The sequence below is a fragment of the Carassius auratus genome, chromosome 8 (assembly GCF_003368295.1).
Source record: "Carassius auratus strain Wakin chromosome 8, ASM336829v1, whole genome shotgun sequence".
In the NCBI taxonomy this organism is placed as follows: domain Eukaryota; kingdom Metazoa; phylum Chordata; class Actinopteri; order Cypriniformes; family Cyprinidae; genus Carassius; species Carassius auratus.
The window spans coordinates 26,677,272-26,691,290 of record NC_039250.1 but is presented as its reverse complement, the minus strand read 5'-3'; the positions used below and the strand labels follow the sequence as shown (position 1 = coordinate 26,691,290).

The 14,019-nt window shown below is 43.8% G+C and overlaps 1 protein-coding gene across 1 annotated transcript; it reads left to right on the top strand.

The window, feature by feature from the left end:
- Positions 1 to 13,321: 13,321 nt before the first annotated feature.
- On the top strand, positions 13,322 to 14,019 carry LOC113106793 (oleosin-B6-like). The gene is made up of 2 exons (XM_026268815.1): positions 13,322 to 13,567; positions 13,652 to 14,019. Exons 1-2 carry the CDS (start codon positions 13,333 to 13,335, stop codon positions 13,822 to 13,824), a joined length of 408 nt encoding a protein of 135 aa, XP_026124600.1. The 5' UTR covers positions 13,322 to 13,332; the 3' UTR covers positions 13,825 to 14,019.

Sequence of the window (14,019 nt, the reverse complement as noted above, 5' to 3'; positions counted from 1 at the left end):
AAGCACATTTATTAAAAAGGAGAGTAAAGGATCAGTTATCTTCCTATGAAAAATAAAAGATAAAAATAAACAAACAACAACACAGATTGATACAGAACAGAAAAAATAAATTTTATTGTGGATTTATAATAAAATCAACCTGTAAATGAATTCATACTCCTCCTCATACTACTCCATACTCCTTTTTCAACATGATGCCAATATACTGAGATGTTAAATTGTGAATGGGTTTAGGATAGCTTAAATGGTGTTGCCATAGAGATTTATTAGTGTAACATAAAAAAATACAATAGTTATTTTACTATATCTTTAAAATTTTTCATTCTAACTCTTCATAATTTTTTATATAAGTAGAAGTCCTCATTTGAAGGAAGCACAGTAAGTTTCATAGCTTTTTCATTTTCAAGAGCCAGCCTAAAATTAACCCTCTGGAGTCTAAGGGTACTTTTGGGGCCTTGAGAAGTTTTGTCATGCCCTGACATTTGTGCTTTTTTCAGTTTCTTATAAATATCTAAATGGGTAAAGTCTAATATCACTGTAATCAGCACAAACTGGGCTATAATAATATGTGAAATGCATGCATGTACATGATTGTATTTTTGAGAAAAAAAATGTTATGCATGGTTAGTGAAAAACTAAAAATGTTAAATCACTTGAATAAGGCAATAAAACACATACATAAAATTGGTTGCCGGAAAAGTTGAGAACTGGAGCTTGTAGCCTAGAATTTTTCTTTCTGAATGATGTGAAAATCATCTTGTTCACTCACTCACAGAAAACAATATATTGATTTAAATTTTCTAAAACACTTTTTGTTGGTAAAAGTCATATGCGAGTAGGCGTCAACTATCATGAATATCATTGTGATTTACACCTGAGAAGACAAAGGCCTGCATAATGAGCTGCATAATGAGCCTCCCATTCAACTGTGCCACTCTGAGGGAGGACTTACAAGAAAGAATGTGAGAACAAAATAAAAGTATATAATTTTATGTTTGTAGTTTATTAAGAATATATTTAATTATCCCACAACATAATTTAATATCCACTTGGGGGAGCAGTTAAACAGTTTATTAGGAACAATCAAAGCTGACTTTCAAATTTTTTGGCATCCTTTCTCTAGTCACACAATCCTTCAGAAATCCTTTTAACAATCTTATTTTCTACCAAATAAACCCCATTTATTATCATCATTATTATTATTATTATTATTATTATTATTAATGTTGAAAAGAGCTGATAATATTTTTCAGTTTTTTTTTAGGGGGAATAAATCGAAAGAACTGCATTGTTTTTACATTTGTTAGAGTTATCTCTATTTGTCACATTTATATTATTTACATCAAGCTTTTGAATGGTATAGTATTGTATATTGTTATTGAAACTTCATAATGTTTCACTTGATTATACATTTAGTCAGGAATTATAGTTTGGAAAAAGTATTTGGAAAAAGTCTAACTAGTAAAATGTTTACACGTTATGTGAAAACTAGTACAAATAAATAAAAAGAGACTTACTCATGTTTATGATCTCTGCTGAATAGAGTGCTTCATTCTTTTTTCTGAGGAAATACATTTCTCAAATCCTCAACCACATCACATCTTTTTGGGGTGAATTATGTCTTAGTCCTCTCATCGCGAAGCAAACAGTAAAATAAAATAAAAACTTGAAGAACAGTCTCGCTGCTTTTTCTTCTGTGTGGGCGTATTCAAGCCACGCGCTTCAGTTTGAATCTGAATAGCGCGTTCAGCGCGGGGGCATGGTCACATTAGATATAATGAGCGGAGATATGAAAAACAGACATTGCGTTGTTTTCATATGGATTACTTTATCTCAGAATATTTGTTTTCGGCAGCACTTGTTTAGTTTAAAAGTAGACATTCCAGGCTTTCTATAGATATCTCTCTCATGTCTCTTCGTTGAGTATTCACGGAGTTACAGTTCATTTTAATGAAATGTTTGTACATGACGATCAGCGGAGACAAAGACTGTAGACAGCGCACCTTGTTTGTTATCTTTATTTTATGAGTGCACAAAGGTTTTTTGTTATTATGTCTGTATCCAAAAAAAACTAGACCCTTTACAGATTCGATTGATGTATTGCTCTTATCTGTACGATTAAAACTGAGAGTGTAATTTAAGTTCTTTCGGGGTTATCAGGTGAAAATGACTCAAAACGCATATATGCGTTAATCGACTCGAAAAGGGTTAAAACTATCATAACTTATAAATCAAGCTTGCAATTCTTAGTACCAATAATGGTCACCAGAGGGAGCTATAGGATTACTTTTAAATAATTATTGTAGAAACGAGTATGATTTAAATAATTTATAGAAATCTTTCAAATAAAATAATATGTATTTTAGGAATTTTACTGATAAAATGACCCTCACTTAATTAGAATAACAAGCTGAAGTATTGTGAACTGTATATTAAGAATAATTCTTTATAGGCTTTATGGACAGATACGTTTTGAGTGACTCTTGAAGGTTCAGCACCACATCCTCTTTTACCACTGTTTAAAGAACTAATCTTACAGAACAGGTGTGAATGAATTTTGGATAGCTTGAATGGTTTTGTTGTGGTGATTTTTTGAAATAATAGTAAAAAAGGAACCAGTAAATGTCTTTTTATTTTTTTTTAAGTGCAGCTTCTAAACACTTAAAAAAAATGTACACATAAAAGACAAGTCATTCTGAGGCATATTTCCTCAGAATGACTGGTCTCATGACAATAGTTTCATGACTATACAACACTATATATATGGATGATAGAAAATAAAAAAACTATCATACATCTAATGTCACTCAGTCCCACTGTCACTGTGGGTAGTGTGTGTGTGTGTTTGTGTGTGTGTTAAGTGAATTAGGTGTGAAACTATCAGGGAGCATTTAGTCTCCAGCGCCAACATTTTACAGAACTGCCACTTTCCTGGAGTCTCCAGAATTACTCGGTGTCCGGCTCTGAGAGACTTAAGATTCCAAAAAATGATTTAATTAGAATACCATGAAGTATTGTGAAATACTATATATTAAGGCTTTATATATAGGCTTTATGAACAGATTAGAGTGACTCGTGAAGGACCAGCACCACCTCCTCTTGTTCGATGGTTTGAGGAATATATCTTCCAGAATCCAGGATTAAGATTTAAGAGCTTATTTTTATTCCACCTCCTTTCCTGAAAGTCTGTCTTGCAGAATTGACTAAAAATTAATCTTCACATTATTTCCTAATTATTTTGCAATTCTTTTTGTCAGTTCTTCTTGACCTGTTTTTCTCTTCCAGCTTTCCTGGACTATTGTATAGCACTCATAAATGATTAAATAAAAAACAATGGTAGTTATTAAGATTGATATGGTTTGGAATTGGTAAAAAATGCTTGGAAAAAAATCACAATAAAACAATGTTTTAATGTTTAAGTTTGGAATATTAACTGACGTGAATGAATGCTATATAAATATTGTTCATGTTAACATAATGTTTATGAATGGAATCTTATTGTAAAGTGTTACTAAAGTTATATATATATATATATTGTTCTGTGAATCTGATTTTAAAGTCTAGATGATTCGGATTAACCCTTTAACTGCCATATCCTTTAAAACCTCACTGCCAGAGGGATATTGTGAATGCATGTGCCCGCTGGGCACAGTTTACCTGATGCCACCGGGGTGGCGATGGCACTGGTGGCTTGAGCCCGCCATCGCTGCTTGCAGCTATATTTCTTCTTCTTCTCCCGAATGAATCGCATTTTTGAGGGCTTTAACATGCTCAAAAAGTCATGAAACTTTGCACACGCGTCAAACCTGGTGAAAATTTTCATCTGATATAGGATTCAGAAGAGGGTGTGGCAAAATGGCTCGACAGCGCCACCTATACCAAGAAAATCAACAGCCTTCCAGCTATGTTTCACGTACATGCACGAAAATTGGCACATATATGTAACACACCAATACCTACAAAAAAGACTCTTGGAGCGAGATTCTAAACCCAACAGGAAGTCGGTTATTTTTAATATTATGAGCATATTTTGTTTAAATTTGGTCATTTCCTTGTGTTGTATTTTAACGAACTCCTCCTAGAGAGTTCTTCAAATCAACACCAAATTTGGTATGCCTAATCTAAAGGCCTTTGCGATGTTAAATTGCGAAGATCTTGAGTTTTCGTTGAAGGGCGTGTCCGTGGCGGCCTGGCGAATTTCGATGATTCGCCATGAAAAATGAAGTTGCTATAACTCACACATACAATGTCCAATCTGCCCCAAACTTCACATGTTTGATGAGACTCCGAACCTGAACAGATTGACATGCCCATATTCAGTTATAGTCATAGCGCCACCTATTGGCAACAGGAAGTGACATATTTTACGCTGCGACGAACTACTCCTAGAAATTTTATGACATCAATGTCTTTTTTGTGGTCAGTCTAATCTAAAGGCCTGTGCGATGTTCAGTTGTGAAGATCTTGAGTTTTCGTTTCAACGCTTGTTCATGGCGCCGCGACGAAGTTCGATGTCTCGCCATGGGAATAAAAGATGTTATAACTCAGGCATAAAATGTCCGATCTTCCCCAAACTTCACATGTGTGATAAGAGTCCTGGCCTGAACAGATCTGCAGGCCAATATTCCACCGGGTGTGGCAGAATGGCTCGATAGCGCCACCTATACACTTTCAACGGAGTGCGCCTCGAGCTATGTTTCACGTACATGTACAAAAATTGGTACACACATGTAACTCACCAATATCTACAAAAAAGTATCTTGGTACGAAATCCGGATCCCAACAGGAAGTCGGTTATTTTGAATTTTCCCTTCAAAATTGGTGTTGCTTTTGCCATTTTCAGGGGTTGTACTTTAACGAACTCCTCCTAGATATTTATTGAGATCAACACCAAACTTGGTCAGTGTAATCTAAAGCCATTTGCGATGTTAAATTGCGAAGGACTTGAGGTTTCGTTAAAGGGCGTGTCCATGGCGGCCTGACAAATTTCGATATTTCACCATGAAAAAGGAAGTTGCTGTAACTCAGACATACAATGTGCAATCTGCCCCAAACTTCACATGTTGGATGAGACTCTTAACCTGAACAGATCTACATGCCCATATTCAGTTATAGTCATAGCGCCACCTATTGGCAACAGGAAGTGACATATTTTTACACTGTGACAGACTATTTCTAGAAATTTTATGACATCAATGTCTTTTTTGTGGTCAGTCTAATCTAAAGACCTGTGTGATGTTTAGTTGTGAAGATCTTGAGTTTTTGTTAAAAGGCGTGTCCATGGCGCCGTGACGAAGTTCGATGTCTCGTCATGGGAATAAAAGATGTTATAACTCAGGCATAAAGTGTCCGATCTTACCCAAACTTCACATGTGTGATAAGGGTCCTGGCCTGAACAGATCTGAAGGCCAATATTCCATCGGGTGTGGCAAAATGGCTCGATAGCGCCACCTATAAACTTTCAACGGAGTGCATATGCACATTCAATGGAGTGCGCCTCAAGCTATTTTTCACGTACATGTACAAAAATCGGTACACACATGTAACACACCAATACCTACAAAAAAGTCCCATGTTACGAAATCCGAATCCCATCGGGAAGTCGGTTATTTAGAATTTTATCTGCAAAATTGGCGTTGTTTTTGCCATTTTCAGGGGTTGTACTTTAACAAACTACTCCTAGAGATATATTCAGATCAACACCAAACTTGGTCAGTTAAATCTAAAGGCGTTTGCGATGTTAAATTGCGAAGATTTTGAGGTTTCGTTAAAGGGCGTGTCCATGGCGGCCTGACAAAATTCGATGTTTCGCCATGAAAAAGGAAGTTGCTGTTACTCAGACTTACAATGTCCAATCTGCCCCAAACTTCACATGTTAGATAAGACCTCTGCCGTTAACAGATCTACATGCCCATATTCAGTTATAGTCATAGCGCCACCTGCTGGCAACAGGAAGTGACATGATGTATGCTGTGACAAACTACTCCTAGAATTTTTTTGAGATTAATGTATTTTTTGTAGTCAGTCTAATCTAAAGGCCTGTGCAATGTTAACTTGTGGAGATCTTGAGTTTTTGTTAAAGGGCATGTCCATGGCGTCATGACAAATTTTGATGTCTCGCCACAGCAAGAGAAGTTGTTGTAACTCAGGCATAATTTGTTCGATCTTCCCCAAACTTCACATGTTCGATAAGAGTCCTGCCTTGAACACATCTGAAAGGGCAATATTCCATTATAATGATAGCGCCACCTACTGGCAGTCGGAAGATTGTCATATATATGGAATAAACATTAATATATTCTACTTATATATATGGGTTTAATTGCATATTTCTCACCGTTCACCTTTATACTAAAGCCACTCACTGCCGGTGAGCCCGGGTGCGAGGGCCCGTTCATCGCTGCTTGCAGCTTTAATTATTATTATTATTATTATTATTCTCCAAAATGAATCGCATTTTTGAGGGCCTAAACATGCTCGAAAAGTCATGAAACTTTGCACACACCTCAGAACTGGCGAAAATTTACGTCTGATATGGGTTTCAGAAGTGGGTGTGGCAAAATGGCTCAACAGCGCCACCTATACACGTTCAACGGTGTGCGCCTCGAGCTACGTTTCATGTGCATGTATGAAAATCGGTATACACATGTAACTCTCCAATACCTACAAAAAAGTCTCTTGGAGCAAAATCCGAAACCCAACAGGAAGTCGGTTATTACTTGTCACGCAGGTAAAAGAAGGATCCAAAAGCAGAGATGACAGGAATAACAGTCTTTAATGAAATAATATATAACAAAGGCAGTCCGTCCTTACAGCACACAGAACTGGTAAATAGAAACTAGAACAAACGGAAAGACTCCTGTCTCGAAGAGTAACAGAACAGGACTCCCTTGAAGCAGACTTGAGGCTCAGGAGTGGATAATTCAGGCAGGGTGAGAGAACCACATAGGTTTACAATCAGCAGCAACGGCAGCAGAATACAGCAACAACTTTGGGGCTAGACTGTTCCAGGCAGACAAGACAAGAATAGGTGAGTACCTCTCAATGCGGACAGGATGTAACTGCTTGACAAAACGCATGACATGTAACAATAATCCAACAAAGAATCTACCAGAGCAACCACCAGATAAAGGGTGAACACGTAGGGCAAAGTAGAAACAGGTGTCAAAGCAAATCAGCGCGAGCGCTGATTGCAATGACAAGCAGGTGCATGAAGAGAGAGAGGTCAGCGGGACCGAGAAAGAGTATTATAATAAAGCTAATAAGGTGTGTGAGTGTGTGTGTGTAAAAGAGTGAGAGAGCGTGCGAGAGAGAAAACGGAAGAAAAACCTGACTTATGACAGTACCCCTCCCTCAACGAGCGCCACTAGGCGCTCGAGGAAGGAGCCTGACGGGACCGGTAGAAGTCGTCAATCAGCGAGCGGTCCAGGACATCCCGGGCTGGAATCCACCGCCTCTCCTCAGGACCGTACCCCTCCCAGTCCACCAAAAACTGGTGACCACGCCCCCGGGGACGAACGTCGAGTAGTCTTCGAACCCTGTAAATGGAGGCCCCCTCGTCAATAGGAGGAGGGGGAACGGAGGGACGTGCGGGCGCACGAATAACGGGTTTAATGCAAGACACATGAAATACCGGATGAACACGGCGCATCTGACCCGACAGTCTTAGCTTTACAGCGACTGGACTGATGACCTTAACAATAGAAAAGGGTCCAATAAAACGAGGCATGAGCTTGCGAGACGTCTCCTGAATAGGCAAATTGCGGGTGGATAACCACACCCTCTGTCCGCAAAAATATCTGGGAGATCTCACCCTGCGGCGATTAGCGGCACGACGAGTACGTTCCCTAGTCTGACATAAGGCAGATCTCACCCTCCTCCAGGTACGCTTACATCTTTGAATAAAAGCCTCGACGGACGGAACCGAGGCCTGAGACTCCTGGGCGGAGAAAACAGGCGGTTGGAAACCAAGGCAACCCTCAAACGGAGATAACCCGGTGGCGGACGAAGGGAGAGAATTATGAGCATATTCGGCCCATGGTAACTGCTCGCACCAAGACGCGGGATTCTGAGAGGTAAGACTACGCAGCATGCGACCAAGAATCTGATTGGTCCTCTCGGCTTGCCCATTGGTCTGTGGATGGAATCCTGACGACAGACTGGGGGAAGCCCCTATCTGGCGACAGAACTCCCTCCAGAACAGAGAAGTGAATTGCGGACCTCTGTCAGACACAATGTCCGAAGGAAGACCATGGATCTTGAAAACGTGATTAACCATAATCTGTGCGGTCTCCTGAGCCGACGGTAATTTAGGGAGCGGAATAAAATGCGCAGCCTTAGAAAAACGGTCCACGACGGTGAGAATGACCGTATTGCCAGACGAAGAGGGAAGCCCAGTAACAAAATCCAACGCAATATGCGACCAGGGACGCGAAGGAACGGGAAGAGGTCTGAGAAGACCCGCCGGAGGATTATTACTAGATTTAGTCTGAGCGCAGATAGAACAAGAAGCAACAAAACGACGAATATCGCGTTCACGAGTGGGCCACCAAAATCTCTGACGGATGGTCGCTAAAGTACCTCTAACTCCGGGATGCGCGACTAATTTAGAAGAATGACCCCAGCGAAGAACCGTCGAACGAGCAGCCTCGGGAACAAACAAAGTTCCCTCAGGAGCGCGGGGTGGTCTTGCAGTGTGAGAAAGAGCACGCCTGACCGCTTGTTCCACTCCCCAGACGGCTGCCCCGACCACACAGTGCTGAGGTAAAATCCTCTCATCGGTCGAGGCACCCTCTGATGAGTCAAACTGCCGAGAAAGGGCGTCAGGCTTGAGGTTCTTGGAACCGGGTCTAAATGAAATAGAAAAATCAAAGCGATCAAAAAATAATGCCCAGCGGGCCTGACGAGCGTTAAGACGTTTAGCAGAGCGAATGTACTCCAGGTTGCGGTGATCCGTCCAAACAATGAATGGTACACTGGCTCCCTCAAGCCAGTGTCGCCACTCACCTAGCGCCAGACGGATAGCCAAGAGTTCTCGATTACCCACGTCATAGTTGCGCTCCGCGGGCGAAAGACGGTGGGAGTAAAATGCGCAAGGATGAACCTTGTCATCCTGGGAGGAGCGTTGCGACAAGACAGCTCCTATCCCAACCTCGGAGGCATCGACCTCAACAATAAACTGACGTTCTCGATCAGGAGTGATCAGGATGGGCGCAGACGTAAAAAGCCTCTTAAGACGGTCAAACGCATCCTGAGCAGTCTCAGACCAAGCAAATTTGGACTTGGGCGAAGTGAGAGCGGTAAGAGGGGCGGCAACCTGGCTAAAGTTACGAATAAAGCGCCTGTAAAAATTCGCAAACCCCAGAAATCGCTGGAGCGCGACTCGAGAATCGGGAACAGCCCAATCAAGAACCGCTCGAACCTTGTCAGGGTCCATACTAATCCCCTCCGCTGAAACGACCGAACCGAGAAACGTAACCGATTGGGCATGAAAAACGCATTTCTCAGCCTTGACGAATAGGCGATTCTCTAATAAGCGCTGCAGGACACGGCGAACGTGTTGAACGTGCACCTGGAGAGAGGGTGAGAAAATCAGGATGTCATCCAAGTAAACGAACACGAAAACGTTTAGCATGTCTCTTAAGACATCGTTTACTAACGCTTGAAATACAGCGGGGGCGTTGACCAAACCGAAAGGTAGAACCCGGTACTCAAAGTGACCAACAGGAGTGTTGAACGCGGTCTTCCACTCGTCTCCCTCCTTAATACGCACTAAATGGTAGGCGTTGCGCAAGTCTAACTTTGTAAAAACCCTTGCGCCCTGTAGGATCTCAAAAGCCGACGACATAAGAGGCAAAGGATAACGGTTCTTGACTGTTATGTCGTTCAGCCCTCGATAATCGATACAAGGACGCAAAGAACCATCCTTCTTCTTTACAAAGAAAAACCCAGCGCCGGCGGGGGACGAAGAAGGAGTAATGATCCCCGCATCGAGAGACTCTGCAAGATATCTCTCCAGAGCCTCTCGTTCGGGCGCCGAAAGAGAGTACAGTCTACCGCGAGGAGGCGTGGTGCCAGGAAGGAGCTCGATAGAGCAGTCATACGGACGGTGAGGCGGTAAGGATACCGCCCGGGAACGACTGAAAACCGCCCGCAGATCATGGTACTCCTCCGGGACACCAGACAAATCATCAGGCTCCTCCTGGAAAAGAGGAACAGAAGACACGGGAGAAACAGCGGAAACCAGACAATTTACATGACAAGCTAAACTCCATGAATGAATAGACCCCTTAACCCAATCAATGTGAGGATTATGTTGGATAAGCCAGGGATGTCCTAAAACAATGGGGGTAAAGGGAGACTGAAAAACATAAAACGAGACTGTCTCAAGATGATTACCGGAAACAATGAGACTAACCGGACTGGTGACACGACAAACAGAAGAGAGCTCTCTGCCATCCAGGGCAAAGACAGTGGCGACATCAGTCAAATCAACTAAGGGAATCTTGTTCTCACGAGCCCACATCTCATCGATAAAATTGCCCTCCGCACCCGAGTCGACGAGGGCAAGACCGGTAACAGAAAAACCAGCCCAACGGAGAACAGCGGATATAGTGGTTCGAGACCTTGGTGATGAGGAGATGACAGAAGCGCTCACCAGTACTCCTCCGTCTACTGGCGAGCTTTGGCTTTTAAACTGCAGGATGAAGCGAAATGGCCCGCCGTACCACAGTAAAGGCAGAGACGGTTAATAATTCGCCGCTGTCGTTCCTCCGGGGAGATGCGTACGCCCCCCAGCTGCATGGGTACAGCATCAGGTTGGTTCTGAACAGAAGCAGTAGCAGAAGGAAAGTTATCACAGGATGTGAAAAGTGGAGAACGAACTCGACGCCTCTGCTCGAAACACTTGTCAAGGCGGATGGCCAGGTCGATAAGTTGATCGAGCTGAGTTGGCGACCCCCGCGCATAGATCTCCTCCTTAAGGTCTGCATTCAACCCTTCAAGAAAGCGAGCAGTTAGTGCAGGATCATTCCACTCACTTGTAGTAGCCAGAGTCCGGAACTCTATCGCGAAATCTGCTACAGATCTTCTGCCTTGACGTAGCACAGCAAGTAGACGAGATGCCTCGCTGCCGAAGACGGATCTATCAAAGACCTTGATCATCTCATCCTTGAAAAGAGTGTACTTGCTGCAGCATGCAGATTGCGCCTCCCAAACTGACGTACCCCACTCGCGTGCTCGTCCCGTGAGGAGAGAGAGAACATAAGCAATGCGGGCCCGATCCTCTGCATACGTCTGGGGCTGAAGGGAAAAGACAACCTCACATTGGATGAGAAAAGCTCTGCACTCAGTAGGCTCACCCGCATAACAGGAGGGATTGTTGACTCGTGGCTCAGAGGGCAGCTGACGGTTGTGAGACATGGCAGATTCCTGATGCAGGTGAAGTAAACGGGCAGATAGATCAGCAACCTGAGCTGAAAGACTCTTAACAGCCTGATGAGCGGCGGCCAACTCCTGCTCATGTTTTCCAAGCATAGCTCCCTGGATCTCGATCGCCGACCGGACAGGCCTCTCATCTGCTGGATCCATGATGGTTGGATTATTCTGTCACGCAGGTAAAAGAAGGATCCAAAAGCAGAGATGACAGGAATAACAGTCTTTAATGAAATAATATATAACAAAGGCAGTCCGTCCTTACAGCACACAGAACTGGTAAATAGAAACTAGAACAAACGGAAAGACTCCTGTCTCGAAGAGTAACAGAACAGGACTCCCTTGAAGCAGACTTGAGGCTCAGGAGTGGATAATTCAGGCAGGGTGAGAGAACCACATAGGTTTACAATCAGCAGCAACGGCAGCAGAATACAGCAACAACTTTGGGGCTAGACTGTTCCAGGCAGACAAGACAAGAATAGTTGAGTACCTCTCAATGCGGACAGGATGTAACTGCTTGACAAAACGCATGACATGTAACAATAATCCAACAAAGAATCTACCAGAGCAACCACCAGATAAAGGGTGAACACTTAGGGCAAAGTAGAAACAGGTGTCAAAGCAAATCAGCGCGAGCGCTGATTGCAATGACAAGCAGGTGCATGAAGAGAGAGAGGTCAGCGGGACCGAGAAAGAGTATTATAATAAAGCTAATAAGGTGTGTGAGTGTGTGTGTGTAAAAGAGTGAGAGAGCGTGCAAGAGAGAAAACGGAAGAAAAACCTGACTTATGACAATTACTAATATTATGAGCAAATTTTGTGTCATTTTTGTCATTTCCATGCGTTGTATTTTAACTCCTCCTAGAGATTTATTCAGATCAACACCTGTAACGTCTGTTTTGGCTTTTGTTTCTTGTTCACCATTTTTCATGTCTCTTATTTTGTAGTTTGTTTCATGCTGTTTGTGTCATGCTTCCCTTGCCCTCATGTATCTCTGTCTTGTGTATGTGTCATGTTCTCATTGGTTGTCTTGTCATGTGATTTATCAGTTCTGGTAGTTCATTGGTTGTTTTAGTCTTGTGCCTTGTTCCCCATTGGTTTGTTCATGTCATGTGTCCTTCTTTGTCTGCTATAAGTAGTCAGGTTTTTGTCCTTGTGCCTGGTCGTGTATTAACGTATGTAACCTGCTGTCGGTGAGTCTAGTCTGTTCATGCCACGTCAAGTCTGTTTCTGTCAAGTCAAGTCAAGTCTCTGTTTATTGTTTGGATGTTTGGATTTTTGGATTATGCACCGCTGTAAATAAACTGCACTTGGGTTCATCTATGCTCGCCTTCAGTGGACTGATTGTTACAGAATACACGACCAGCAACCATGAACCCAGCAGTTGCCCTCCTTGGCCTACGCCAGGGGACTCGTCCCATTGAGGATTATGTGGAGGATTTCTGTTCTTTGTGCCACTTAGTGGACTTCAATGATGTGGCCCTCAAAGACATTTTCCGTTTTGGACTCACAAAGGAAATCTCTTTGTTAATGCCATGACACATACCTCACTGGACTCTGACTAGCTATATTGACATTGCACTCCGGTTGAGTGGTTCCTCATTTACTGTGGGGATTGCGGATGAGAGACCCTGCTATCCTTCAATACCTACCACACCGGAGCATTGTGATGTCCCGCCTGTCATGCCTGCCAAACCACAGCCGATTCACGTCATGCCCGCCATGCCTGAGTCCCCGGCCGAGATGGCCGCCGCCACGCCTGAGTCCCCGGCCAAGATGGCCGCCGCCACGCCCGAGGCCCCGGCCGAGATGGCCGCCACGTCCGAGCCCCCGGCCGAGATGGCCGCCACGCCCAAGCCCCCGGCCGAGATGGCCGCCACGCCCGAGGCCCCGGCCGAGATGGCCGCCCACGAACTCCCTGCCTGTCCTGCCATGGCCGAAAAGGCCGCCCACAAACTCCCTGCCTGTCCTGCCACGGCCAAGGAGGCCGTCCATGTCCCTGCTCCACCATGGCTTCCAGCTCTGCCTGCACCGCCTGGCCACCCCGCTAGGCCAGCACCGCCATGGCTGCCCGCTAGGTCTGCACCGCCATGGCTCCATGCTCTGTCTGCTCTGGATCTGCTCCACGGCCCAGGTCCCCCTCTGCTTCTTGTTCTGTCACTGTTCCACGGCCCAGGTCCCCCTCTGCTTCATGGTCTGTCACTGTTCCACGGCCCAGGTCCCTCTCTGCTTCATGGTCTGTCTTTGCTCCACGGCCCAGGTCTTGTCCCTTTTCACGGGCCTGGCCCTCCTTCACTCCCCCTGTTCCGTCTCCACTCCACCACCTTCCTGAACCTTTTGTGTCTTGTTGTTTGGGCTTCTGGAGCCGCCCTTATAGGGGGGGATATGTAACGTCTGTTTTGGCTTTTGTTTCTTGTTCACCATTTTTCATGTCTCTTATTTTGTAGTTGGTTTCATGCTGTTTGTGTCATGCTTCCCTTGCCCTCATGTATCTCTGTCTTTTGTATGTGTCATGTTCTCATTGGTTGTCTTGTCATGTGATTTATCAGTTCTGGTAGTTCATTGGTTGTTTTAGTCTTGTGCCTT

Excerpts from the sequence above, each read along its gene's own strand:
- LOC113106793 (XM_026268815.1), top strand. The coding sequence starts at position 13,333 with ATGGCCGCCCACGAACTCCCTGCCTGTCCTGCCATGGCCGAAAAGGCC. Across the intron at positions 13,568-13,651 it reads GGATCTGCTCCACGGCCCAG|GTCCCTCTCTGCTTCATGGT; the intron begins GTCCCCCTCTGC and ends TCCACGGCCCAG.